Source organism: Schistocerca piceifrons, chromosome 4 (assembly GCF_021461385.2).
Source record: "Schistocerca piceifrons isolate TAMUIC-IGC-003096 chromosome 4, iqSchPice1.1, whole genome shotgun sequence".
Classification (NCBI taxonomy): domain Eukaryota; kingdom Metazoa; phylum Arthropoda; class Insecta; order Orthoptera; family Acrididae; genus Schistocerca; species Schistocerca piceifrons.
The window spans coordinates 661,564,734-661,589,286 of record NC_060141.1 but is presented as its reverse complement, the minus strand read 5'-3'; the positions used below and the strand labels follow the sequence as shown (position 1 = coordinate 661,589,286).

The window sequence follows — 24,553 nt, the reverse complement described above, 5'->3', positions numbered from 1 at the left end:
AGGCACCTCCAGGGATGGGAATAAGGATGAAAAGGGGAGTAATATGTCCTTTTTTTTTTTTACTAGAAAAATATGAAGTTTTGTTTGTCTCTTATGTGTGCTGTTCAGTGTGTCAACCAGGTTGCAAGAATAAGCACTCCAGTGGCCCACTGTTTTTGTCAGTGTGTCAGGACCAAAAATCATGCCACATGGCTGAAAACCACAGAAAAATCCCCTCTGGAGTTGTATGGTGTAAAACAGCAGAGATTCATACATACATGTGTGAAATATATGTGACATACACGAATGCAGGTGAAACCATGGGCTAAAATCTAGTGCATTTAAAAAACTGCTAGATAAATATCAGTTGTATTTCTTACCATATGTAAGATCTTCTATGGGAGTGGCTTCTCACATCATGTTATAGCTGAGTCAATAAACAAACTTAGTAATTTTTGTTTCACCTACATATACTTCCATTGAAAGTCTGATAATGTACTTTCCATTTTGAAAACAAGCACTTGTCCATTTAACACTTTGACTACCTCATGCTTAGTGATGGATGTTTCACGGCCAGGGCAGGCACATGGCTTTAGGCTCTGCTGCAGCTATCACCAGCCACAGGATTTGAGGCATGTGAGTCTGTTGTGGTCACAGGTGACTACAACAAAGCCTAATGCCTTTGCCTGGCCTGGCATCAGGTGTACTGGTCCACTGTAGGTGCCGACAGCCCTGTGGAGCTTGATGTGCTAAACATTGTCTGGGGTGTTTTTGGGAGTGTTCCGCATTTTCCATAGCTGATGTAAGAACTGTCTCACCACTGTTTTTAGTTTCTTTTTTCCTTTCTTCATTCACCTTCTCCTATCCTTCCTCCACTTCAGCGTTCGAGGCTCCTCTTTTTCTTCTACCTCCCTGGGTACTCCTGAAGGCCAGCCCACACACCTGGCATGTAACAGGTGACAGGGTAACGCATAATTCCCAACCCTAGGTCGACAAGTATGGTTCACAAGTACCCCCTGGTACAGGCCAGGCCCACAGAGGGGTGATTGCCTGAGCTGCTATCTCCCCAAATTGCCAGTTGGACCCTCTGTCAGATTTTCGGGAGGTGTGAACAATCACCTAAGGCGGGTGCCCCCCCCCCCCCCCCTCTGACGCATGACACCCCCACCCCCACCCCCACCCCCACCCCCACTCCCCGCGCCAGTTGAAAGGAGTGCACCATTGGATATGCTGGCAGAAATGGGGGATTTTCTTGCAGTGAGCCAGTGAGTGGCTGGAAGACTTCTTAAGTAGTAGAACCCAGTACATTGTCCTCGATGGTGAGTGTTCATCGGAGGTGATAGTATCATCTGCAATGCCCCAGGGAAGTGTGGTAGGTCCGCTGTTGTTTTCTATGTACATAAATGATCTTTTGGATAGGATGAATAGCAATGTGCGGCTGTTTGCTGATGATGCTGTGGTGCATGGGAAGGTGTCGTCGTTGAGTGACTGTAGGAGGATACAAGATGACTTGGACAGGATTTGTGATTGGTATAAAGAATGGCAGCTAACTCTAAATATAGATAAATGTTAATTAATGCAGATGAATAGGAAAAAGAATCCTGTAATGTTTGAATACTCCATTAGTAGTGTAGCGCTTGACACAGTCACGTCGATTAAATATTTGGGCGTTACATTGCAGAGCGATATGAAGTGGGACGAGCATGTAATGGGGGAAGGCGGCTAGTTGTCTTCGGTTCATTGGTAGAATTTTGCGAAGATGTGGTTCATCTGTAAAGGAGACCGCTTATAAAGCACTAGTACGACCTATTCTTGAGTACTGCTTGAGCATTTGGGATCCCTATCAGGTCAGATTGAGGGAGGACATAGAAGCTGTTCAGAGGTGGGCTGCTAAATATGTTACTGGTAGGTTTGATCATCATGCAAGTGTTACGGAAATGCTTCAGGAACTCGGGTGGGAGTCTCTGGAGGAAAGGAGGCGTTCTTTTCGTGAATCGCTACTGAGGAAATTTAGAGAACCAGCATTTGAGGCTGACTGCAGTGTAACTTTACTGCCGCCAACTTACATTTCGCGGAAAGACCACAAAGATGAGTTAAGAGAGATTAGGGCTCGTACAGAGGCATATAGGCAGTCATTTTTCCCTTGTTCTGTTTGGGAGTGGAACAGGGAGAGAAGATGCTAGTTGTGGTACGAGGTACCTTCCACCAAGCACCGTATGGTGGATTGTGGAGTATGTATGTAGATGTAGATCGTCTTTGCAGTCCTCATTCACCAGACGTAAAAGGAATGAAACTCCCTATTCAAAGACCCTCCCGGTTGCACCACTGTTCCTCATGATTTCATACTGAAGTTGGTCTGTCCTTTGCAACGGTAAATCTGTTTCTGATTCAGGAAAGTGTTGATGCAATTGTTGGCCCTGTGAAATCCTGCTCTCATTTGCGCAATGAAACTGTACTTTTGTAGACTACTTCTGATTCTCAAGCACAACTGCTTGCAGCTTCGTTCCTCCATAGCTGTCCTGTTCGTGTTGAGGCCCATAGAATTCTGAATTCTTCCCATGGTGTTATTTACACTATGTTGCTCATTGATCCGACCAAAGCAGAAATCCAAATGTACCTCTCTCTTCAGGGTGTCTTTGCCGCCCATCCAGTGAAGAAAACGGTAGTTGCATCCTTAGTGCCCACACACTTTTCTCACCTTTGATAGAGGAGTGCTTCCGTCCAAGATCAAAGCAGACTATGAAGTTATCACAGTCCAACTGTACATTTTGAACCCTATCTACTGCTACTAGTGTCATCGTTTCAACCACACTCAAATGTCTTCTCGACATGTGGCCAAATGTGTAACTTATGGTAGGGATGTGCACAAGGGCGATTGTCCGCCTCCTCCTCCGTACTTTATCAACTGCAATGGCGACCATGCTGCCTCCTCTCAAGATTGTCCCATGTATGTTGATGAGCAGGCTGTCCAGGAGTAAAGAAAAAGGAAAAAGTGTCTTACCCGATCACTCCCAAGTTATTAGCTACTCGGAAACCTTGCGTTCTACTGTCTGGCACTTACAGTACTGTTCTTGTGACACTTTGCTCTATGAAGGACATGGCCATGCAGACATGTAACCTCAAATTCAGCACTGAGGTTGTGAAATTGCCCAGTGTCATAGTAGCATCGCTGTCTTCCTGTCCAGCCGTGCACCAAACCCAGCAAACATCCACCTCCCAGGGCGAAGTCACCAGCTACACAACTGGCAGGCTGGGAAGGACAGAAAGAATACTCCTGTGAAGACTTCCTCCATCCATTCACCCAACAAACATCTGAGACTTCCTATGCCAACCAGAAAGGCTCCAAGAAGTCATACAAAGGCAAACGGTCTTCTACTTCGCCAACACAGAGGTCCTCTTTTAGGGTGTCACCACACGATACCTTCGCCCACCAACCTCCGTGTTACCAGTGCACACCGGCAACCATTTTTCTGCCCTGGACTCCACAGATTGACAGAGGGAGAGTGCCAATGCCTCTGTAGATCTCATGGAGCAGGATCCTCAAGTCTCTGCACCCTGCAGCAGACAGTCTTTGAAGGCTGGCATGCGGCAGTTGCTGAGGTGATCCCCCTTCATTTTTTCCCTCCTCCCCTTTCCTTGTTATGACTGTCCTTCAATGGAATGTTCATGGCCTTCGATCAAACAAAGAGGCTTTATGGCTGCTCTTAGAATCCCAACATCTGCTTGTTCTCTGCCTCCAGGAAACAAAATTGTGTCCTCACAATCTCTTTGAGCTCTTGCATTTCTTCCCAGTCTGTTCTGATCTTCCTCTTGAGAATGGTATTCCATCTCATTGGGAAGTCATGCTGCTCATACAGGATGACATTCATAGTCAACCCACTTCCCTGACTACCCACCTTCAAGCTATTGCACTTCGCCTTTTCCTTCCTCACCTGAACTTTTCCCATTGTACCGTTTACATCCATCTGTCATTCGATGTCACCATGGCAGACTTTCTTCAGCTTATTGGGCAGCCACCTGACCCATTTCTGCTGCTTGGTGATTTTAATGTGCACCATCCCCATTGAGGTTCTCCCAGAACGTGTCCAAGCAATGCCCTCTTGGCTGACCTTCTCAATCATCTTAACCTTCTCTACCTTAACACAGTAGCACCCACATTCCTTTCAGACTCCTCGCACACCTATTCCTATTTGGACCTATCCCGCACTGCCCAGCTTGCCCCTCATCTTGGGTGGCCTGTTCTCTGCGACACATACTCGATCGACAATTTCCCAGGTGCTATCCATTTGCTGGCTCCTACACCATCTACGTGCACACCCAAATGGCAGCTTACTAAGGCTGACTGGAGTCCTTACTCCTCCCTGATGACCTTCGACAAACAACATTTTCCCAGTTGTGATGACCAGATGGAGTATCTTATAAACACTATGTTTACTGCCACAAAATGTTCCATTCCTCACACTCCCTCTGTACTGTGCCATGTCCCAGTCCCTAGGTGGACTGAGGCATGCCATGAGGCAATTCACATGCAGAGACATGCTCTCCCGTGTTTTTAATCGTCATCCTATGATGGCAAACTGCATTCATTATAAACAGCTGTGTGCACAGTGTCATCATGTTTTCGGTATGGCAAAAGAAGCCATCTGGATTTAATTCACAAGGTCTTTTAACAGTTCCACTCCCTCTTCCGGCATGTGGGCCAAACTCTGGCAGGTCCCTGGGACTAATATCTATTCCCCAATTTCCAGCCTGACAGTAGCAGACAATGTCATAATGGACCCTATTGCTATCTCCAACACCTTGGGCTGCAATTTTGTGGACATTTCGAGCTCCTCCCACTATCACCCTGCCTCCCTTCATTAGAAGTGAGCGGAGGAGGCTCAGGTGAAGCCCTCCTCTTCTCAGAATCAAGAGTGCTGCAATGCCACCTTTACTATGAGATATCTAAATCATGCTAGCTAAATCATTCTCTCACTTCATCCTGATTCTCCGCCCCAGGCCAGACGATGTTCACATTCAGATGTTGCAACACCTTTCTCTTGCAGGCAAACACTTTCTGCTTCATACATATAAGCACATTGAGGCAGAGGTCACATTTCCCAGACGCTGACATGAAGCCAATGTCATACACATACCTAAGCACAGTAAGAACAAACACCTTCCACTTCTCTCACCACCTGTGTTTTTGCAAGGTGATGGATCTTATGATTCATGCCCACCTGCTATTGTAGCTCAAGTCACGCAATTGACTAACCACTACACAGTGTGGATTTGACTGTGCCGTTCTGCAGTTGACCATCTCGTCACTTTATCCACCCATGTCCTGAGTGGTTTTCTGTGGAAATCCCAGGCTGTGGCCGTGTTTTGATTTGGAGAAAGCATATGACACCTGCTGGAGGACTGATATCCTCCATTCTCTCTACATGTGGGGCATCTGTGGCCGCCTGCCCCATTCCTTCAGGAATTTTTAAAAGATTGAGTTTTCAAGGTACATGTGGGTTCTGCCTTGTCGGACACCTTTATACAGGAAAATGGTGTCCCTTAGGGTTCCATCCTGAGCATCAACCTCTTTTGCTATCACCGTGAACCCTATCATGACATGTCTCCTGTTGGGTATCTTCAGCTCTCTTTTCATTGACGATTTTCCCATTTATAGTTCTCCATGGACTTGTCTCATTGAGCAGCATCTTCAGCAATGTCTTGCCCACTCATGGAGCATCAACAGTGGCTTTTGTTTTTCCACTGACAAAACCATTTGTATGAATTTCTGGCGGCGCAACTGCTTTCTTCCATCATCTTGGGCCTGTTACTCTTCTGTTCATTGAAACTATGAAATTCCTGGGACTCATGTTCGATAGGAAACTTTCTTGGTCTTCCCACATGTCTTACCGGGTAGCCTGCTGTATGTGGTTCCTCAATGTCCTGTGTGTCCTCAGTGGTACTTCCTGGGGAGTAGATTTTACTACCCTCCTCCGTTTGTACTGGTCCCTTGTCTGCTCCAAACTAGACTATGGGTGTTTCATTTACGCATCTGCACATCCGTCCCTCTTACGCCATCTTAGTACATCCACCATCGTGGCATTTGTTTGGCCACTGGCACCTTTTACACTAGCCCGGTTGAGAGCTTGTATGTGAAGCTGCCAAACTACTGCCATGACTTTCTCCTCAGCAGATATGCATGCCGTTTGTCTGCCATGCATGACCACCCATCCTATGCCTTCCTAAATCACCACTATGGGGCGTGTCCCTCTTCTCTTTACCTCCTGGAGTTCGCTTTCAGCTCTTGCTCCACAATCTTAATTTCCCAGTGGATGTGAGCCCTTCACCACCTTGGTTTCATGCAGTGGCCCATGTTCACCTTGGCCTTCATTCACTTTCTAAGGACACTACTCCCACTCCGCTCTGTTGCCTTCAGTTTCACAACCTTCGCATGGAACTTCACGATAGTACCTTTATGTACTCTGATGGCACTCTGACTGACCGAGGTGTCAGGTGTACATTCGTCATTGGCACCGACATTTTTCGGTTTTCGTATTTTATGGACCTTGTTCCACATCCCTGTTTTTAGCTGTCTTCTCTTCCATCGTTTGGGATTAACATGTAGTCATTTTTAACTCCTGTCTTTGTCTTCGTGTTCTACAGGTCTGGCATGGGTGCATATGACCCTAATCGTTTTTGTGCCCTAAAATAAAACAAAACAAGATATAGGGTCACCTACATTATAACCAAATACTGGACACTTCTCTCACCTTCTCGTTCTGTCATCATCTTTCTTTTAGCAAAGTTTATCCTACTTTATCTTTTCCTCCAGCTCTCGGGATCCTCATACACCTACATTTTTATTTGGCTATTCATCCAAGTTCAGGAGTTGTTCCCCAATCAATCCCTCTCCTATTTCTTCGTTGATTTATTTCAGTCATTGCATGATAAAGCTTGTTTAGCACCATTTTGAATTCCATTACTTTTTCCTCTCAAATAGACTTCCTTCCTGAGCAACAAGGACATTTTGAGATAAGAGAAAAAAATCACACTTCATTACCCTTCAGACTTTTAGTTTTACACTGGTCATTTACTTAGTCATTATATTAATTACAAAATATCAACAAGGAGTCTCCTGCACTGACTGGATAGCCAGCAAAATGGTGATGTCTTCATGTATCCAAGAAACTGTAGTCTCAGTCATACCAAAGGACAGTGCCTGGAAAATAGGAAGGAGACGAGCTGCAATCTGAAGACATAGACGATGGAAATCTTTTGAGAGAAAACTCGATTATATTGAGCTCTCTTTTTCATGCAGTGCCAAGCTTGTCCAGATCCTTTTTTTTTAACAAGATTTTAATAAACTGGTCTAATAATTTTTGGTACAGGGTAATGCTGCTGACATCAGTATAAAAATGCATAAGAAAATCAATTATCTTGCTCTCATACCACATAATTTCTCTAATTTGTAGATGCAAAATGCAAACATCACTATAAAATGTGTAAGAAACTCAATACTCGTGCTCTCAAACCACAGTAATTTCTCTAACTTTGAGATGTGGGATGCAAGCTCCTCTCTTAAAACGTGAATGACACAAATCTGAAATCTGTACTTAGCATGTAGACTATAGAGAGTTTGATGAGATTTCAGAATTACTGCCAGATCTTCAGTGACTTAACTATTAAAGCTTCATCCTCTCATATGGATGACAACCAAATTGTCATTTAATGGCAGAGGGCAGACAAATTAATTGCTGGATAAATTGCTCAGCATTAAATGTGTAGCTTCAGTAGTGGCACATCAGCTCTTGTGCACCATCGCATCTGACTATCATCAATCACTCGCAACAATAACCCACTAGATTCTTCCCATATTTCACCTCTTTTGCATTCCTCCTTTCTATGCATAGATGACCTGCTGTATCGCTCGCTCGCTCGCTCTGTCTCTCTCTCTCTCTCTCTCTCTCTCTCTCTCTCTCTCTCTCTCTCTCTCTCTCTGTGTGTGTGTGTGTGTGTGTGTGTGTGTGTGTGTGTGTGTGTGTGTGTGTGTGTGTGTGTGTGCGTGCGCGCGCTTTAAGATCAGTTTCTAACAGTCTTGCAGAAGAACAAAGACTTCATACTTAAACAGATGTTACAGCAGCTCATTCATCTGGTGGTAGACTTCTAAGGGTAGTAAGGACCATATTATATTCTCTGTCTGTCTCTGAATATGCTCATTTAATATGCTTTTAAAGGGCAGGGAAGGAAGCACACATTCTTACTTCCCAATCCAGAACACAAACCAAATGTGACCAGCTTGTTGAATATTATGCTGTCGGCTTATTTGTGTGTTGGATATTATTATTTCTGGTACTTGTTCAAACTGTTTGTCTTTTACCACATTCTCAAAATAGCTTCGAAAAATAAAAATATGTATACTCCAATTATTACCATTAAATATTAACAGTGCTTGTACTATGTTATTTGTAATCTTTGTGGTAAACTGCTGTAAGTATTGAAATTTATAACAGAATCGCATCCAGTTTTTTAGTGGCATCCAGTTTTTTAGTGTAAAATATTTCTGTTTACAATTTGTTACTGTTTCAATTTGGCAGTTTGATGATGGATTTGCTGTCTTTGTTCCAGTCTCTTATACTTGATCATTTACATAATTTAACACATCTTCTTTCAGAGCCACATGAAAGTCACTGGCTCAGACTTTGAAAGCTTGGTGCTCCGCAAAATGAAACAAGCCGAAGAAAGAAAGAAACTTGCTGAGAAAATGCAAAAAGAAGAACTGGATAATGAGGATGTATGATAGAATGTCGTGCGTGAAGTTTACCTCAGAATTCCATAAAATATGTACTACTGTATGTTTTATGGATCAGAGTGGAAAAACTGTAATTAGATAAAAAGTTAATACTCACTAAGTATATAAATTGACAGTAGTTATAACAGTGCCAAAACATAGGAAGTAAATATCTGATGTTCTGCACCAATGATTCCTTCTTTGGAAACTGGAAGAGGAAAAAACGGAAAACAGACAATTTTTCGTCTTGTCTCTCTCACCACGGGTGTTAAATACCAACCTTTTTACCACTCATACATTATTTTTACCCTTTATCTTATGTGTATCTTCTGGTGAAAGAACATTTGCTCTTAAAAGCTGAGAATTCTCATTTAGCATATCATTGTGGACAATGCCTTAATTTTGTCATTTAGTGGGTATAACTATTTTATCTATCTTAGCTAGTGTATATATTTTGTAATTTGTACAGATGTGACTCTATATTTCAATATTTAATGCTGAATAAATAATACTTGGTTTGTATTTCGTTTGCTTATTTTTTTACAGTTTTCAGACTTTGATCAGTTCCAACTAATTTTTCATTAAAACAAATTACTGAAACACCACATTTCAAACAAAAATTATTAAAGCACAATATGCTGTCACATATTCAAGAAATTTGTATAGGTTTCTACCATCATATATATATTTTACATCCAGTATGTAGCTGCTGAGCAAAGTGGTGCAGTGGTTAAGACTCTGAATCTACATTTTTGGAGAGTTAACTCAAGTTCTTATGAGACCATTCTGTGTTATTTTGCCCACTGTTTCCTTAAATCTCTTCAGATAAATGCTGAAATAGTCCCCCAAAAATTTCAGTGGCTAATTTCCTTCCTCATCTGTGACAAAATGGGATAATTCTCCATTAAGAATAAACTCATTGTCAATAACATGTTAAACCTTGAAGAAAATACGCAATTCCAAAATTCTTATTTAATCTCTATAATTTATAAGGAAAAAAATTAATCCTATCATTACTTTTCTCAATTTATTGCAATATAATTACAACAGAAAGAAACAGTCTTCATTGACGTTAAAAAAGAAGTATATGTATGTAGTAGAAGAGCTTTTACAAGTAACCCTTATTCTTGCTGTTTCTTTCCTTCACATTCTAAATTGATCAAGGTCTTCAGGCTTCCCAGAACATTTCCATTTCTTCCACTGTTTTGTTCTTTCTGTAACTGCTTCTTCACATATTTCATTCCACCAGACTTTTTTCTTCATTTTTGTTGTTCCAAATACATTTTTCTCTGCCCTGTTGATTTTTTTCGATATTTCTTCTCATTTCCCTGATTTAGTTACTTAATTTCTATATGAAATTTTTTTTATTAGCTCTTTGTTGATGTTGAGCCTCTTTGTATTATACTTAATTGATTTTTGCTGTCTCTTTTGTTTTTTATTGGGGAGAAGTTTCAGTCTAATTTTAGTCAGGTAATGATCAGAATCAAATTCCCTGTTTCTTGCTACTTTAAAATTGCATTTACAAATAGTGATGTGATCTAACTGGAACTCCCCTAGCATTGGATTCAGATAAATCCATGTGTTTGCCTTTCTTGGTAATTTTTTGAAGAAGATTGACATTACCTTCAACTGAAATGTTCTACAAGACTGATTAGTCTTGAGACATTTTTGTTCGTTCTTTAAAGGGCTGGATAACATCCTACTATTTTTCGAAACGATTTTTCCCTCCCTATATGTGCATTTATTCTCGAATCAGAAACGTACAAATTTACAGTAGCCATACACATCAATAAATATGTATATAATAGAGGGAAACATTCCACGTGGGAAAAATATATCTAAAAACAAAGATGATCTGACTTACCAAATGAAAGTGCTGGCAGGTCGATAGACACACAAAATTCAAGCTTTCGCAACCAACGGTTGCTTCATCAGGAAAGAGGGAAGGAGAGGGAAAGACGAAAGGATGTGGGTTTTAAGGGAGAGGGTAAGGAGTCATTCCAATCCCGGGAGCAAAAAGACTTACCTTAGGGGGAAAAAAGGACAGGTATACACTCGCGCGCGCGCGCGCGCACACACACACACACACACACACACACACACACACACACACACAAGCAGACATTTGTAAAGGCAAAGAGTTTGGGCAGAGATGTCAGTCGAGGCGGAAGTACAGAGGCAAGGATGTTGAAAGACAGGTGAGGTATGAGCGGCTGCAAATTGAAATTGTAATTAGAAATTAGCGGAGATTGAGGCCTGGCAGATAACGAGAAGAGAGGATATACTGAAGGGCAAGTTCCCATCTCCGGAGTTCTGACAGGTTGGTGTTAGTGGGAAGTATCCAGATAACCTGGACGGTGTAACACTGTGCCAAGATGTGCTGGCTGTGCACCAAGGCATGTTGGCATGTTTAGCCACAGGGTGATCCTCATTACCAACAAACTCTGTCTGCCTGTGTCCATTCATGCGAATGGACAGTTTGTTGCTGGTCATTCCCACATAGAAAGCTTCACAGTGTAGCCAGGTCAGTTGGTAAATCACGTGGGTGTTTTCACACGTGGCTCTGCCTTTGATCGTGTACACCTTCCGGGTTACAGGACTGGAGTAGGTGGTGGTGGGAGGGTGCATGAGACAGGTTTTACACCAGAGGCAGTTACAAGGGTAGGAGCCAGAGGGTAGGGAAGGTGGTTTGGGGATTTTATAGGGATGAACTAAGACTTTACGAAGGTTAGGTGGACGGCGGAAAGACACTTGGTGGAGTGGGGAGGATTTCATGAAGGATGGATCTCATTTCAGGGCAGGATTTGAGGAAGTCGTATCCCTACTGGAGAGCCACATTCAGAGTCCAATCCAGTCCTGGAAAGTATCCTGTCACAAGTGGGGCACTTTTGGGGTTCTTCTGTGGGAGGTTCTGGGTTTGAGGAGATGAGGAAGTGGCTCTGGTTATTTGCTTCTGTACCAGGTCGGGAGGGTAGTTGTGGGATGCGAAAGCTGTTTTCAGGTTGTTGGTGTAATGGTTCAGGGATTCCGGACTGGAGCATTCGTTTGCCACGAAGACCTAGGCTGTAGGAAAGGGACTGTTTGATGTGGAATGGGTGGCAGCTGTCATAATGGAGGTACTGTTGCTTGTTGGTAGGTTTGATGTGGACGGACGTGTGAAGCTGGCCATTGGACAGGTGGAGGTCAACGTCAAGAAAAATGGCATGGGATTTGGAGCAGGACCAGGTGAATCTGATGGAACCAAAGGAGTTGAGGTTGGAGAGGAAATTCTGGAGTTCTTCTTCACTGTGAGTCCAGATTATGAAAATGTCATCAATAAATCTGTACCAAACTTTGGGTTGGCAGGCCTGGGTAACCAAGAAGGCTTCCTCTAAGCGACCCATGAATAGGTTGGTGTACGAGGGGGCCATCCTGGTACCAATGGCTGTTCCATTTAATTGTTGGTATGTCTGGCCTTCAAAAGTGAAGAAGTTGTGGGTCAGGATGAAGCTGGCTAAGGTAATGAGGAAAGAGGTTTTAGGTAGGGTGGCAGGTGATCGGCGTGAAAGGAAGTGCTCCATTGCAGTGAGGCCCTGGATGTGCGGAATATTTGTGTATAAGGAAGTGGCATCAATGGTTACAAGGATGGTTTCTGGGGGTAACAGACTGGGTAAGGATTCCAGGCGTTCGAGAAAGTGGTTGGCGTCTTTGATGAAGGATGGGAGACTGCATGTAATGGGTTGAAGGTGTTGATCTACGTAGGCAGAGATACGTTCTGTGGGGGCTTGGTAACCAGCTACAATGGGACGGCCAGGATTATTGGGTTTGTGAATTTTAGGAAGAAGGTAGGGGTGCGGGATGTTGGTGGGGTCAGGAGGTTGATGGAGTCAGGTGAAAGGTTTTGTAGGGGGCCTAAGGTTCTGAGGATTTCTTGAAGCTCCGCCTGGACATCAGGAATGGGATTACCTTGGCAAACTTTGTATGTAGTGTTGTCTGAAAGCTGACGCAGTCCCTCAGCCACATACTCCCAACGATCAAGTACCACGGTCATGGAACCCTTGTCCACCGGAAGAATGACGATGGATCGGTCAGCCTTCAGATCACGGATAGCCAGGGCTTCAGCAGTGGTGATGTTGGGAGTAGGATTAAGGTTTTTTTAAGAAGGATTGAGAAGCAAGGCTGGAAGTCAGAAATTCCTGGAAAGTTTGGAGAGGGTGATTTTGAGGAAGAGGAGGTGGGTCCCGCTGTGACGGAGGACGGAACTGTTCCAGGCAGGGTTCAATTTGGATAGTGTCTTGGGGAGTTGTATCATTAGGAGTAGGATTAGGATCATTTTTCTTCATGGCAAAGTGATATTTCCAGCAGAGAGTACGGGTGTAGGACAGTAAATCTTTGACAAGGGCTGTTTGGTTGAACCTGGGAGTGGGGCTGAAGGTGAGGCCTTTGGATAGGACAGAGGTTTCGGATTGGGAGAGACGTTTGGAGGAAAGGTTAACTACTGAATTAGGGTGTTGTGGTTCTAGATTGTATTGATTGGAATTTTGAGGTTTTGGGGGGAGTGGAGCTGGAAGTGGGAGATTGAGTAGATGGGAGAGACTGGGTCTGTGTGCAATGAGAAGAAGTTGAGGTTTGCTGGAAAGGTTGTGAAGGGTGATTGAGTTGCCTTTCTGGAGGTGGGAAACCAGGAGATTGGATAGTTTTTTGAGGTGGAGGGTGGCATGCTGTTCTAATTTGCGGTTGGCCTGTAGGAGGATGCTCTGAACAGCCGGTGTGGATGTGGGAGAGGAAAGACTGAGGACTTTTATTAAGGATAGGAGTTGATGGGTGTGTTCATTGGCTGAGATGATGTGTAGGTGAAGGATTAGGTGGGTGAGGGCAATGGATTGTTAGTTTGGAACTGGTATAGGGACTGATGGAAAGAAGGATTACAGCCAGAGATGGGGACTTTAAGTGTGAGGCCTTTGGGGGTAATGCCAAATGTCAGACAAGCCTGAGAAAATAAAATATGGGAGTGTAATCTGGCTAGGGCCAAGGCATGTTTGTGGAGGGAATGTAAATAAAACTTAATGGGGTCGTTGTGGGGATGGTGTGAGGGTGACATGGTATTAGAAGGTGGAAAGTGTAACATGAGGCTGAAATGAAAATGAAAATAAAAATATATGGGGAGAGATAAAGGTGAACTGGAAAGCAACTGGAGATCTGGTGTGAAAAAAGGCGAAAAAGTGTTGGTTATAGCTGGTCTATGTTGATCCTGTGGTGAACTTGGGTTGGTAGACAACGATGTGGACAAAGGTTAAGTGGTTGTGTTGCTGCCAAAACACGTTAAAGGGTGGAGCAATTCGGGAAAATTTCGAAAATACTGCGTGTAAATGTTTAAAAGGAGTGGTTTTGTGGTGGCAGATTGTGAAAATGAGTGTAACAATTGTCTGACTAAGAAATAATGACGTTAAAACCTGTGGGAAGTGGCTAGAAAAGACCAGTGATGTGGGAAAAATGTAAATGGAAAAAAGGCGAAAGTTATTAGAACTAGCTGAAATGGCTGTTTAATAGCTGAAAGGAACTGTTTGTGAACTGGAAACGGTGGATTTTATAGCAACGGTAGTGTTGAAAGCGGAAAAAAATTTTTTGGTTATGGTTTGGAAGTGGTTTACGTATTATCGAGTATATATAGGCGGGATAAAATTGTATGGTAGATTCGGTAAATAGGAGAAGGTGAATACAAAGTGAAACTACTTGCAAAAACGGAAAGAAAAAATAAGATGACAGGAAAGATTTCGAAATGCAACAGTGACAATAACAAACGTAATTGTTGGGATCAATGTTAACACCACGGAATAGGCAACTACGACTGAAATGGGCATGTGACCATTGTTACCGGACATTGGCACAGTGGCAGAGTGTTGCATGGTCTGATGAGCCCTATACCTTCATCATCATGCCAATTGGAGGACATGAATTCATCTCCTTCCAGAGGCACAGCTCCTTGATCCCTGTACTGGAGAATGAAGATAAACTGGCAGTGGCTCCATTGTGCTATGAGGAACATTCTCATGGGCAGTCATGGATCCAGTGGAGCTCATGCAAGGCCTCAGAGAGCCAAGGAGTATCATACACAGCGTATTGTACACTGATTGCAGACCATGTACACCCATTCATGATGATGATCATGTTTCTCAATGGCAGTGACATTTTTCAACAAGATAATGTGCCTTGTCACAAGGCCAAGAGTGTGATGGAGTGGTTCAAGGAAAACAATGGTGAGTTCCAATTGATGTGCTGCCTCCCATCTTGCCAGATCTGAACCCAATCGAACACATCTGGGGTGTAATTGAATGTGGCATCATTGCTCTTCACCCCCTTCCTCAGAATTTACAGGAATTAAGTGACTTGTGTGTGAGATGTGGTTCTAACTCCCAGCAATCTACCAAGGCCTCATTGTTTCCATGCCATGATGCATTGCCATTGTTACAGTGCCAAAGGTGGACATACCAGCTATTAGGTAGGTGGTCATAAGTGTATTAAATTAATACCACTCCTAGTAATAAGTGATTTTAAGTACTTCAGCTTTACAGCACAATTTGTTCTCATGAAACGATCAGGAGATAAATACATTGTAAAGACTACCATAGCAAGAATTTATCATACTTATTTTTCCAGTATTTCAAATGAGCAGCAATGAATTCAGAGTGGGGATGAAAATTGTCATGTACAGTTGTGACATGATTTCAGTTTCAGATAAAAGCATAGCATCTTTAAGATTTATCAAGTAATGCAGTGTGGACATTTTACTTAAAGATAAAATAAAGCCGTACTGCCTGAATGGCTGGGTGACCCCAGAAAGACAGGTTCAGCAGCCAAATTGGATAGTCTTTCCCTATCCTTCCATCTGTGTATCTGTTAGGTGTAGGTGACTGTAATGGGTGTGTATAGTGTGTAGTGTCATGTTCGTGTTGGAGATGATGAGAGAAGGGAGAGAGTGAAACCCAATGCTGGCACATAGCCTAGTCCTATTGATGAGCTCCAAGGGGACCGCTGAACTTAACATTCCCATCTGAGGGACAGATCACTATCAACATTGTCACATGCCCTCATTTAAAATGTTCAAATGTGTATGAATTCCTGAGGGACCAAACGGCTAACTTACCTTAAGAACAATACACTCACCCATGCCCAAGGGAAGACTCGAACCTCCGGCAGGAGAGGCCGTGCAATTTGTGACATGGCACCTCAAACCGTGCAGCTGGTGCCCTCATTTAATGAGACACTGTGGAGAGGTTTGGTATTTAAACCCGGACATGGGCACAAAGTCTTGATGATCAGAAACTTTATGCCATCACCGCCCCTCCTCCTGCCAGCCAAAGACCAGCAGTGAAAATGTTTTCCACCACCAGGATTCAAGCCGGCTTACCTCCAGCACAAGCACCACCACACAAGCTTGCGTTAGCAATCTCAGCCACAGAGACGGTAGTTAACAAAAGGTAATCAGCAACAGGAAACCTGATGGTTGAAGCATGCTGAAATTGTTGAAGAGTTGATAAAACACAATATTTGTTGTATGTGTTCTTAAAGGTTGGCAACTGCAGTAAGAAGCAGAATATGAGTTACCTGAGAGTGTGAATAAAATGTACATCTGAGTCTGTGTTGCACAAAGATGGCAGTAAAATAACCTACGTATTTAAATCAGCATGTATTGTGTAATATTCATAATAAAGTAACACACAAAAATAAAAACACAACAGGTTACAGGCCCAAAGCTCTAAAACATTAAAAAAGATAAAACCAAAGTACATGAACATCATAAAAAATATTGAAAATTGTTGTAAGAACAATCAAATCCTGAAAAAAAACACCTTAAAATGTTTCAGGAAAATCAATTATATGATATACACATGCTCAAAGGCAGCAGTATTTTCAGCATGTGGGATATCAAAATTAGAATATTACTTATAAGGAAGATCAATATAATATTGTGGATGGAACTGAATCATTTGAGAAATGTGAAACAGTAGAAATAAAGAAGAAATAGCTGAAATGGGACAGCAGTGTGAAATATTAGGACAACTGAAAAAAAAGTAGAGCCACATGGGTTGGGTTGTGAAACTGCCATGGATGTGTATGATAAGCTTACAACAATACACAGAAGAAATTCTTCTTGAAGAATTTGGCACTTGCTTCAAGAATTTTATAGTTTTAAATACAATAAAACGAGAAACATGGCAAGTAATATAAGTGCATTGCAGACTACAGCATTTGAACTGGATTGTCTCATGTCGTACAATGCTCATATCCAAGATATTGTCTATTGTGCCAGATGAATTCAAACATTTTTCTCTAGCATGGGATTCATCACCCAATGGTGAGAAGATGACAGAAAATTTAATTGCAAGTCTAGTAAGAGAGGAGGAATGATTAAAGGGTCACAACATTTAAGGTTCATTAAAAAAATAAAAGAAATGATCTAATTTGCAACAGTTGTGGTAGATGTTCACATACTGCAAGAGAATCCAAGAAGCATAAGAAGAAACAACACTGTTCTATATGCTGTAAAAATAATCACAGAGAAGAAGAGTGCTACTTTAAAAATAAAATTCATGAACCAAAAATGAGACCTTTCAAACCCTGTCCTCACTGCAAAAGTAAAAACCATATGGAAGAAGACTGTTATTAAGAATGTGGTGGTCAAAATTTTAAGGCTGTAACAATTTTCATATTAAATAAAAATGAAGCACAATATCTTAAATTGGACTTGAGCGTGCAGCATTAGCATATTGAGTAAATGATTACGAGTTACAGCAGGAAGAATTTAAGGAGATTAGGCATAAATATTTATTCATGGAAATAAATTATCCCTTTGTACTATGTTTATTACAAATTACATTTATTACTGAGGAAAGGGAATAATAATTTGCCCATTATCAGCAACAATGTTGTCAGGGTCATTACCAGGGTGTTTAAACTGTGATTGCTGTGAGACAAACTGAACTGGCAGGTGGCCTTAGATGAGATGTAGTGCATTTACTGAGCAGTCATCAAGCTGTTATCGGCATGGAGGAAGATGCACTGCAGGCAGTTAGCAACGTCTCATAGCAGCATGAAGAGAGCGAGCAGGGCTCGTAGTGCATATGCAGTGGGCGGTGTGTGACTTTGGCTACTTCTAGTGCTGAATGATCGACTCAGACGCCCATCAGGGAGTAACGCTGCTGCTGTCTCGATTACAAGTGTCCACCCAAGGCAATACCTTTGCATCCTCCAAAGCTATATCACTATGTGTGGCCATACATTCAATTGGCTGGCTCATATTCTTCTTCTGGCCAATCACATTATTGTTCACTATCATTGTCAAACATTTTTATACTACTCACAATTTCGAAATTATAGTGGTAAGAGAGTAGGACCATATACAGACCATATTGCAGCTAGAATTCCTACATCGGATAATCTCCATGACGCCAGTTAAGAAGAGATGTGCTATGTGCTGCCCATTTGTCACCTCCACCTCCTCCTCTGCTAAAATCTCCTTTCACTTCAGTGCATTTTTCCTCTCTGCAGGAGACCACACACAGCTGCTATAAGGCATTCACTGCAAGCATTGTTTCCCTTAGCAAACTGCATCATTATTCACATCAGCTTCTCTTGTCAGGTAGAGGAACCCAACTGTTCTCTTGTCTGCACACTGCAAACATCTTATCTTCAATTTTAAAATGTGTTTTACTCTGCACTCCTTCCACTCTTCTTGATATTGCAGGTAAATTATCTGGCTGACAATAGCCTGGTTGTCCGAGAAGGGGGTTCATTGGCTGCCAGCCTACCACAGAGTCAGGGATGGTGGTGGCTAGGGTGCTATTCTCAGGTCCATTCCAAGAATAAGGACAACACAGATATATCATTTTTCGCATTGCAAGACATCAAAGAAGATCCAGCTAGTGAAGAAAACAAGAAAGAAGACACCCCTGAAGAGAGAGAACATGACTGAGAGGGAAAAGAAAGAAGGTACAGCATTTATTGCATATGAGCGCAATAAAGAAAAGATTTCAGAAGAAAACAACAATGCAGAAGAACTGGTTACAGTTGGTGATAGCACATGTTCAGGATGTGTGTAATGAAGTGTACAAGTAAACAAATGTGAATGATTATGATAGAGTTGTGAAAGTTGTCAAACAAGGTGGATCCATGAAAGTAGGAGCCACAGGAAACTTTATGGATGAAAACTGTATTCTCAAGGATGTTATGTATGTTCTTGAATGGGTAGAAATTGATGCCTGTGAATGCTATCACAGAAAAATATTGCACAGCTGTGTTTAATAAAAATTCTGTTCAAATTTATAGAGGTATACTGTCCAGTCACATTAATGCAACCACCTGTCAAAATCCTGAATAACCACCTTTTGCAGTGCAGGCTGCTGAGATACACAGGGAGAGAGTCACTAAGGTTCTGGAAGGTACCAACAAGGATGTAGAGCCATGCTGACTCCAGCTGCACTAGATTTCTTGGTTCAGGATCCATGGTACATGCACCCCAATCGAGGTGGTGCAACAGATTATCAATTGGACTCAAATCCAGGGAGTACAGTAAACTCATCTTGGTGCTCTTTGAACCATGCACGTAGACTCCCAAGCTGTTGCATTGTTCTCCTGATAGCTACCACCATGCCAAAGAAAAGTAAACTGCACGGAGGATGGACATGGTTCCCAAGAGTAGATATGTACTTGTGTTGCTCCAGTGTAACTTCCAGAATGACAAAAACATTCCCCAGACCATAACGCTTCCTCCTCCAGCCTGGACCCTTCCAACAACTGTTGCATGCTGTTGCTTTCATACATTCATACCGTACGTACCCGCAACCATTTGTCTGATGGAGCATAAAACTTGATTCATCTGGAAAGGCCACATGTCACCACTCAGTGGATGTCCAGCTGTGGTTCACTGAACAGTGATTGAAGAGGCACCATTGGTAGCCCCCTGGTTTATCTGGGTGGTCAGTTGTACATCTGTTCACCCGTACACATCTCCGCAGCTAGTGTTCGCCCTCATCTATTGCCTGTGGTGCACTACAGTTGCATCAGCACTGGTTTTGGGTAGAGCCATTTTGCTATGCACGGTATGCTTTTACCATGGCAACATGTGAACAGTTTACAAACTTAACCGTTTCAGAAATGCTTGCACCTTTGGCCTGAAGCCAATGATAATACCCTTTTGGATGTCAGATAAATAACTCCACTTCCACATTATGACAATGGCTGCTCTGTTTTCCATGACCCCCAAAAGTTTTTACATACTCTCCACTGCTAGTACTGCCACCTTTCACCTGTGAGTGGTCACTGCACATGGATGCTGAATAGGCATTGGTCACATAAATGTGGCTGGACTGCACAAAACACTCATTTTGAAATGATGAAAACAAAGAAATGGATTGTATGAAGTGAGCATTAAACCAGGTATGCAATAACTACCGACAGACGGAGAAAAACAAGAACAGCATTAGAATAATCCAGTCATAAGCTGTACTTCAGTGATCAACAGAATGTACACTGGAGTTCCAAATAGTTTATGCTCAGCAGAATAATTTTTAGAAGCTTGTGTAATGCCAAAGCTAAGAGGACGACCATTGTTTTCTGTGAGAGAAAGAGCATTGGACATTATACATACTAATATCTGTGGAGAGGTAGATCCCCCCAACATTTAGTGGATGCAGAACTACATGCGTGTCTTAAGATGATTTTACTCATTTTTGTGTAATCTATTTCTTAAGATGTAAGTCAGAGGTTGCAAGATTCATAAGAAAAAGTGTGTTTGAAAGTGGAAATCAGTTCATTCTGAAAGTAACTAAAATAAGATGATAAAGGTGATGAATACACCGGTCATTAGTGTAAGAATTGTATGATGGAAAAGGAATTGTGCTAGACTATAATACTGTTCATAGTCCTCAGCTCAACAGGAAAGCAGAGAAGCTAAATCTGGCAATGGACAACGTAGGAGCTACGATCTTCCGTAGCAAACTGAAGAAAGAGCTATGGTAAGAAGCAGTGCTCACAGCTAAATATTTCATCAGTAGGAGCTTAACTATCAATCAAAGTGCTAAACTTGCAGAAAAGTGTTTTTAAAGAGTAAATAACCATTTGACTGTGTATTATTATATTTATTTTTTGTACTATCCAGATTTTGTCTTTATGCTGTTATCAAGTACAATGCTAAAGGTTGTTGGACCATTATTAAATCATATTTGTCAATGCACTCCAAACATACTTTGGACTGCCTTGACAAATATGACTTAATAATGGTCTATCAACATTTAGCATTGTACTTGATAACAGCATAAAAGGCAAAATCTGGATAGTATGAAAGATAAATATAATAATACACAGTCAAATGGCAGTTCGCACTTTTAAAAAGTATTGCATGACTGTGGCCCAGTGCCATCGAAAACCTTTTGCAGAAAAATGGTTTAGGAGAAGACCAGATCTGTCATGGCTTAAAACATTTGGATCAAGAGCATTTGCCAAAAATCTAGGCCACTTGATGAAACTCAATGAAAAAATCTATCCATACAATTTTGTTGGTTGTGCTCCAAATGTCTACAGATTGTTTGATAATAAAAGAATATAAGATGTTGAATTTGATTAGTTTGTAACAAAATAAACTGTGTAGAAAAATCTTATTATTGGTGAAGTAACAACAATCAAGGAAAAGAAATTAAGGGTCAAGAAAATGAAAGAGAAGAAAATCAAGAAGGAAGAGGATGCAACGAAGAATTAAGAAACTACAATGTTGGGGATAAAACCAATTTGAAAAAATCTTTAAAATATTAAGATAGATAAACAACACCCCTTTCATATAGAGAGTATATTCATGGCCCAGATAAAGTAAATTAGATAAAAGTAATAGAAGAAGAAAAGAAATCACTTGAACAGAATGAAGCATGAAAGATGGTGAGTCCAGAGGAGGCAGTAAGGAAAGAGTTCTTGACAAGCAAATGGATCTTTAAAGCCAAAGATGATAATGGTTAGGCAATGCTTGTTGTCGGGAGATGGTCAACAAGAAAAGGCTGTTGTTTCCAGGAATTTATCAGCCCGGCAGTGCTGAGTGAGTGACAAAAGTAATGATATTGACAACACTGCTGTGTTGTTCTGCTTATGTAGAATGGTGTGTTCATCCCTTCCAGCTTGGGTGGTGTCTTCTTCGCTGGTGGTCTTTCCTTCACACTGTGGGTGGCCACAGAGCTCTTGAGTGCTCTGTGGTCAGCCATATCCGCCACCTGCTGCTCAATAGTGTTGGTGTTGTCCATGGATGCAACACCCACTTCTTGCTTGCAGCCAGCCAGTAATGATGTCATACAGTGATGTCCATGCTGTGTCTCTGCACTGAATGAACAGAGGTGGGGCAGGCATGCAGTCATCTTTTTCTTCTCTCTTCTTTTGCCACTCACGATTTGCACATTTGGCAAGCCAAATGACCAACCCACCCTTAGTGGTGGTAAACCTGACACTGCTAAGGGTGTGTCAGTCATTTGGCTTGCCAACACGTGACTGTTCATGCCCATATGTGGTGTGGGAGATGTGACAATTTGCTACACCATTAAAACAGCACACTACAATTTGCTCCCCACAAGAACAACAGCAAAAGCAAACTTGTCAGCCCTCTGTCAACCCAATCAACCAAGTGCGAAACATCAGTGCTGTGGAGTTGAACTGTGCTGCCCAGAGTGTCTTCAGACATGTCTTTGCTGGTCATTGAGAGTGCAGTTTGAAGCAGGCCTCATCACTGAAAACAGTTGTACTCTAGTCTATGTGATTCCAGTCTGGAGAGCCCCAGACTGATGCTCACCACATGGCTCGACAACGAGGAGTGATGCCTGGTGTGCCATTTCTTTTTGTAGCAGGACCCCTTTGATTGTTATCTGTGGCACCCTTACAGCACATTAGTAAGTTGACAATACTCTATGCTCCGCTTTGTTTCCCTTCATGACGAGCCATCCTCGGCTTACATTTCAGAACATGGTGCGAGTTTCTACAGCTTGTCTTTGTGCTTGCCAAACCCTATCTTGGACAGCAAGGTTGCCAGATTTCTCCCCAACTGAGAATGTTTGGAGCATTATGGACATGGCCCTCCAACCAGCTCAGGATTTTGATCTTATGTGCCAATTGGGCAGAATTTAGCATGATATCCCTCAAGAGGACATCCAACAATTCTGTCAATCAATGCCAAATTGAATAACTGCATGCATAAGGGCCAGAGGTGGACCAACGCATTATTGACTTGCTCAATTTGTAAAGCTCTTTTTCTTGAATGAATAATCCACTTTTTCTGAAACTGTTATCATTTGTTTGTCTGCACACATAAATCACACTTACCAATTTTTGTTCCTTTTCGATAAGTTCCTCACAGTGCATCTTCTTTTCTTCTCTCTTAGAGTATATGATTCCTTCATCAACATGTATAGCCATGTACATTTCTGTAATTACATCTTTAAATGTGCACTGATCTGACTTCAGCTGAATTAATACTTCTGTATTTAAGAAGTCTTTCAGAGTTTCATTCCATATGGATGGAAATTTTTCCAGTTCCTTTACACCATGTGATCAAAAGTATCTGGACACCCCCCCCCCCCCCCTCCGAAAAAAACATACATTTTTCATATTATGTGCATTGTGCTGCCACCTACTGCCAGGCACTCCATATTAGCAACCTCAATAGTCATTCGACATTGTAATAGAGCAGAATGGGACATTCCGCGGAACTCACGGACTTCGAAAGTGGTCAAGCGATGGGGGTATCACTTGTGTCATATGTCTGTATATGAGACTTCCATACTCTTAAACATCCCTAGGTCCACTGTTTCCGATGCTATAGTTCAGTGGAAATGTGAAGGGACACGTACAGCACAAAAGCGTACAGGCCGACCTCATCTCTGTTGACTGACAGAGACAGCTGACAGTTGAAGAGGGTTATAATGTGTAATAGGCAGACATCTATCCAGACCATAACACAGGAATTCCAGACTGCATCAGGATCCACTGCAAGTACTATGATAGTTAGGCAGGAGCTGAGAAAACTTGGATTTCATGGTCGAGGGGCTGCTCATAAGCCACACATCATGCTGGTAAATGCCAAACAATGTCTCGCTTGGTGTAAGGAGTGAAAACATTGGACGATTGAACAGTGGAAAAATGTTGTGCAGAGTGACGAATCATGGTACACAATGTGGCAATCTGATGGCAGGGTGAGGGTGTGGTATGGCAAATGCCCGGTGAACGTCATCTGCCAGCGTGTGTAGTGCCAACAGTAAAATTCACAGGCAGTGGTGTTATGGTGTGCTCATGTTTTTCATGGAGGGGGCTTGCATCCCTTGTTATTTTGCATGGCACTATCACAGCACAGGCCTACATTGATGTTTTAAGCACCTTCTTGCTTTCCGCTATTGAAGAGCAATTTGGGGATGGTGATTGCATCTTTCAACATGATCGAGCACCTGTTGATAATGCACAGCCTGTGACGGAGTGGTTACAAGACAATAACATCCCTGAAATGGACTGGCCTGCACAGAGTCCTGACCTGAATCCTATAGAACACCTTGGGATGTTTTGGAACGCTGACTTCCTGCCAAGCCTCACTGACTGACATCAATACCTGCCATCAGTGCAGAATGGGCTGCCACCGAACCTATACAATATACTCATCTGCCCTTACATAGCCCCTGCTCCCAATACCTCATTGCTCATACCCCTGTAATAGACCTAGATGCAAGCCCTGTCCCATACGTCCTCCTACCACCACCTACTCCAGTCCGCTCACTAATATCATCTATCCCATCAAAGGCAGGGCTACCTGTG

General features: G+C 42.3%; 1 protein-coding gene across 1 annotated transcript in view; it reads left to right on the top strand.

The window, feature by feature from the left end:
- The window catches only part of LOC124795170 (dnaJ homolog subfamily C member 17), a 45,063-nt gene extending 35,834 nt beyond the window's left edge, over positions 1-9,229 (top strand). The window contains exon 7 of the mRNA XM_047259065.1: positions 8,630-9,229. Within this exon, the coding sequence (XP_047115021.1) occupies positions 8,630-8,755 (126 nt within the window). The 3' untranslated portion in view covers positions 8,756-9,229. The remainder of the gene's footprint in view (positions 1-8,629) is intronic.
- The last annotated feature ends 15,324 nt before the right edge of the window (positions 9,230-24,553 follow it).